Source organism: Myotis davidii, unplaced genomic scaffold (assembly GCF_000327345.1).
Source record: "Myotis davidii unplaced genomic scaffold, ASM32734v1 scaffold251, whole genome shotgun sequence".
NCBI lineage: Eukaryota > Metazoa > Chordata > Mammalia > Chiroptera > Vespertilionidae > Myotis > Myotis davidii.
In genome coordinates, this window is record NW_006282378.1 from 872,830 (window position 1) to 877,744 (window position 4,915).

At 48.9% G+C, this 4,915-nt stretch overlaps 1 protein-coding gene across 1 annotated transcript in view; it reads right to left on the reverse strand.

The window, feature by feature from the left end:
- Positions 1-648, reverse strand: part of DUSP23 (dual specificity phosphatase 23) — a gene marked incomplete at its 5' end in the record, with an annotated part of 3,122 nt that extends 2,474 nt beyond the window's left edge. Inside the window, one exon of the mRNA XM_006752854.2 lies at positions 355-648. Within this exon, the coding sequence (XP_006752917.1) occupies positions 355-648 (294 nt within the window). The remainder of the gene's footprint in view (positions 1-354) is intronic.
- Positions 649-4,915: the final 4,267 nt, after the last annotated feature.

A 4,915-nucleotide genomic window follows, 5' to 3' on the forward strand; every position in this document is an offset into this window, starting at 1 on the left:
TTGTTTTGGGATGGAGCCCTGCAGTAGAGACTGTTCGATAGCCTCTGGCTTCGGCCTCCACCTGTCCCGTGTCTGTCCAACCCTTTCTCCTCCCCAGCCCTCAACCGCAACCGGTTTTTCCTCTCCGCCAGCGGGTTCACCGGGCTGGGCCCTCCTCCGCCCGCTCACCGCCCCGCCCTCCCCAGGGTTTCCCGTTTCTGTTTCACACGGAGCCTCCAGGCCCCGGGTCTTCCCCGTCTCCTTCCCGGCCCTGGGTCCCCGAACCTGCTCCCCCTGCTCCCCCTGCTCCCCCAGCTCCGAGTGTCCCCGCTGACCCCTCCCAGGGCCCTTCCCCCGCTTTGACCGCCCGCTGACCTCTCCCTGGTCGTTCGCCTCGTCCACGATCTGCACGAAGCGGTCGACCTGCTCCGGGGCGGGCGGGTAGAAGTCCGGGATGCGCAGCCGGTGCAGCGTGAGGCCGGGGCAGCTGTCCCCGTGCGGGGGCCCGCGCTCCGTCAGGGACACCAGGTGCCGCACGCCCTGGTCCAGCAGGAACTGGTAGTGGGCGGGGAGCCGGGGCAGCGCCAGCCCCGCCAGCCGGCCCGGAATCACCCACGAGAAGTTGGGGGGCTGCACGCCCACGACTGAGGGAGGGCCCAGGACCGCGGGTTAGCGGGAGGGGCGGCCTGTACCTCCGCCCACTGCTCCGTTCGCCCCTCCCTGACTATGGGGTAATTGGGTGATATCAAATTCTTCCTCCTTGAATTGAAACGCCCCGACGACATCCCGCTCTGCAGCCGGGACTGGCCCGGTCGCGCGGGGGCGGTGCCTCGGCCTGAATGACCTGGAGGAGCACCTATCCGGCCCCGGCCCCAGCGGGACCCGACCCCGACCCCTTGTTGATTGGTGGGATAGTCAATAATGGGCGGGATTACGGCAGGAGATTGGAAGCCACGTGAACAGCCAAGAAGAAAACTCTGGAAGGAATTAAGAATTATTTTCTGGGGATGAAGCCACCCGGGGCCAGACTCTGCTGCCCCCTGGCGGTGGGTGGGATTTATTGCATCATCGGCCAATCGACCTCCGCTCGCTTGGCCTCGTTCCTCTTATGCCCAAGGGGTTGAGAGATGGCAAATCTACTTCCGCTCTGGAGGAAAAATTTCCTCTGCAATTACTGTGACCGTCACCCTCAGTGAATTTCTGAACATGTCCAGTAAGAAGGAATCATTACTGTACGGAAACTATTCTCATTTTTCCACTGCTGGAATTATGAAAAATACGGGGTTGCCATCGGGTGCCCTGAAATGTAAAAATGAACAAATCGAGCATTTACTATATGCCAGATGCTATTCTAACCATTTACATGTGTTAACTCATTTAATTGCCATAATAATCTAATTACGAGGTAATCTAATGAACAATGTTATAGATCAGGGGTGGGCAACCTTTTTGTGAGTGCGTGCCAAAACCAGCAAAATCTCTGACTCAAAATTCTTCTGCGTGCCAACCCTCATTTTTTGAGAACATGTTACGCCTACTTGATATCTCTTAAGGTGTACGTATGTGAAGAACCTTGAAGAAATAATAAAATTCATTCGAGCGACAAAAACACAGTATATGATGATGAAAAATACATTTATTTGTTAATGTATACATGTACACTGGTAGTCCGACAGAAAACTTTATGACTCCGTTTGATATTATCAGTGGAACTTTTGCTGCTGCATCACTGATGACAGAGATTTTACATCAGGTTTATATTTCGTGACCTTACGAGTAAGATGCACCTACACTGAATTTATCTGAAAAATAATAAAGTCGATATTAAGAAAAAAATTGTAAATGGAAGATTATAAGAGAGGGTTTCGAGTGCCAGCAAAAGTTACTGGTGTGCCATGTTTGGCATTCGTGCCAGGGGTTGCCCACCCCTGTTATAGATGAAACATTGAGGCTTCAGAGAGGTTCCGGAACTTGACTGAGGATGACTGATGGCCTGGGGATTTGAAACCAAGTGTCCTGGCTCCACAGTCTTTAACGACACAGTATTATTTCCTCAAGTGAAATGGAAGGCCTGCCTCTTCATGCAACCATCCTCATGTCCCCAAATGTCATCTGGATTAAACGTTTCAGAATTTCTTAATTTCTCTTCTTATTTCATGATTTTCAGGCTCTATGAGCCGCCCTCCCCTGGGGGAGGCTTGAGTTTATCATGTGTTCGTAGAAGGTGGACCTATGAACACAGCGTCTCAGTCCATAGCCTCATTTGAACAATGTGCTTCTAGTGATGTGGATTAACTATACTTAGGAAAACACCTTATTGAATTTGCTTATGTACCAGGCCCTATGCCAAGTGTTTTCCGGAAGAACCACAAGTGGGAAATATTTTTGTATTCCTTTTGTATTTGAGTAATCTGAGGCTTAGAGAAGCTGGTTAACTTGGCCAATGACACTCAACTAGTAAGTAGCTGGGGTGGCTGAACCACGGTCTCTTTCATTCCAAACCTGGGGCCCACCCATGAAGATCTACTTCCCTCCCTCTGGCCCCACCTACTCCTGTCTCACACATGTGACCATGTAAAGCTCTGGTTCTAGCAAAATGAGAAGGAATTCCACTTTCCTCCAAGTTCAAAGCCTACTCTGACCCTATGGAAATGCACTTCCATTTACCCAGACAACACTGAAGCATGGCCTCCACCCTTTCTCCCCAGGTTTAGGAGCTACCAAATCTACCTTTTCCTCCCCTTCGGTGCATTCACAGCCCTGATTAAGCCCCTCTCCTTTGCACTCTCATTTCCCACACAACTCCCTATTGATCTTCCTGCCTATCCCAATCCATTCCTTTCCCTCCTTCTCTGCGGTTGCTCTCAGCCACCAGCCCCTCCCACACGCCCAGGACTTCTGCTCACACTGCCTCTGCAGACAAGATTCCACAGGACCCTATGCCCCTTGCTTGCCTCCTTGGGAACCAGCTCAAAGCCCACCTTCTCCAGAGTGAAGACATTTATGGGAGAGACATCTTCTCTTCTCTTCTCTTCTCTTCTCTTCTCAGTCCCCAACAGTGACTGTCCCCCAAGGTCAGATCTCTGCAGGTGTAGAAATGCCACCTTCCATGAACCTGGTTCTCTTTCTGGAAAGGCCAGTGGTTCCCTTTGTAGGAATTCATCTCCCTTCTCTACTTGCTCCACCCCCCTTATCAACAGACCCAGGGTCTCTGCCTTGGGCTGTGTCCCATTGTCAAGGATGCCTCTAAATAAAGGGGAAAGTCCTCTCTGATGGTTTCCTGGCTCGGACCTATGAAGCTCAACAACTTCAGCACTCTCCACGTGACCCTCCCCCGCTTTTGCAATACTGATGTTCTTTTCCTTTCTCCTCCGTGCAGTGTTACCTGACTTCAGGAAGATTCAGGCTTGCTGTACTCCTATCTCACCTCATATAAATAGGTGATCCTAGTGTGGCAGTTATGCTATTGGATTGGGGTTGCCTATGTGTGCAGGAGGCAAAGTGTCATCATTCCATCTTTGAATTCCATGCATCAGTGGTCGGCAAACCGCGGCTTGCGAACCACATGTGGCTCTTTGGCCCCTTGAGTGTGGCTCTTCCACAAAATACCATGTGCGGGCACGCACGTACAGTGCGATTGAAACTTCGTGGCCCCTGCGCAGAAGTCGGTTTTCGGCCTGGGTGAGTCTATTTTGAAGAAGTGGCATTAGAAGAAGTGGGCAGGCGATGGGATATGCAGCTACACTGTTTTGAGGTACGTTCGCTGAGGTCGACCCCTTCTAACTCTCCCATCCACACTCGTCTATCTGAAACAAGTATACAAGACGAGTGTGGATGGGAGAGTTGGAAGGGGCCGACCTCAGTGAATGTACTTCAATCAGATTGAGGACGTTTTTAGCAAAGGCCAGCTTAGGAGTACCCTAATTAAGTTAATAACAATGTACCTACCTATTAGTTTAAGTTTAAAAAATTCGGCTCTCAAAAGAAATTTCAATCGTCGTACTGTTGGTATTTGGCTCTGTTGACTAATGAGTTTGCTGACCACTGCCATACATCTACTATGGAGCCTGATACGCAGTGCTCGAAGGTGTTAAATAAACCACGACTAAAAAAATAAAAAATAAGTGGAATGCATAGGCAAGACTGTGAATGTACATTTCTGCGAGTGTGTATGAGTTTCCAGGACTATGTGATAATGTGTGTTTGTGTCCATTTATTTATTTATTTCCCATCCCTCCTCCCCTTTGGGAATATCAACTTGTTTTCTATTTTTATAGATCTGTGTGTCCCTTTTTCATTGCATGAGGTGGAGGACTATGTTGCATACTGTGTAGCACCTTCCTGAGGTGTACTTTTATGTATCTGTGCTTTCACAGGAAGAAGAATGGTGTCAGCATGGTCCTGGCTAAGTCTAATTACTATTTTTGTAAAAAGGGGTTAATAAGCCTTGCTCTTCATAGAGTTCTGCTCCTGGTGTGTGCATGTGTGGTGTATAGCGCATGTGAATGTGAGTGTGTTGAGGGGGGCATATTCCTGGAAAACAATCTGTGGTCACCAATGGTGGGCTGAGTGATCACCTTAATCTTTCTAACTTTAAGGAATTTACAATATTGGGGGAGGGGTTAGATTCAAATGTAATTGTTCTCATAGAATAAAGTACTAAGTTACCCATAAAATACAATCAGATAGTATTTATTAAAAAGTTCATTGTGCCCAGCAGGTGTGCCTCAATGGTTGAGTGTCAAGTTATGAACCAGGAGGTTATGATTTTGATTCCTGGTCAAGGCACATGCCTGGGTTGCTGGCTCGATCCTCAGTAGGGTGTGTGCAGGAGGCAGCTGATTAATGGTTCTTTCTCATCACTAATGTTTCTCTCTAACCACCAGAAAAATCTTATAAAAACAGTAGGGTCTTCCTTCCATTTTGTTCTCTGTTC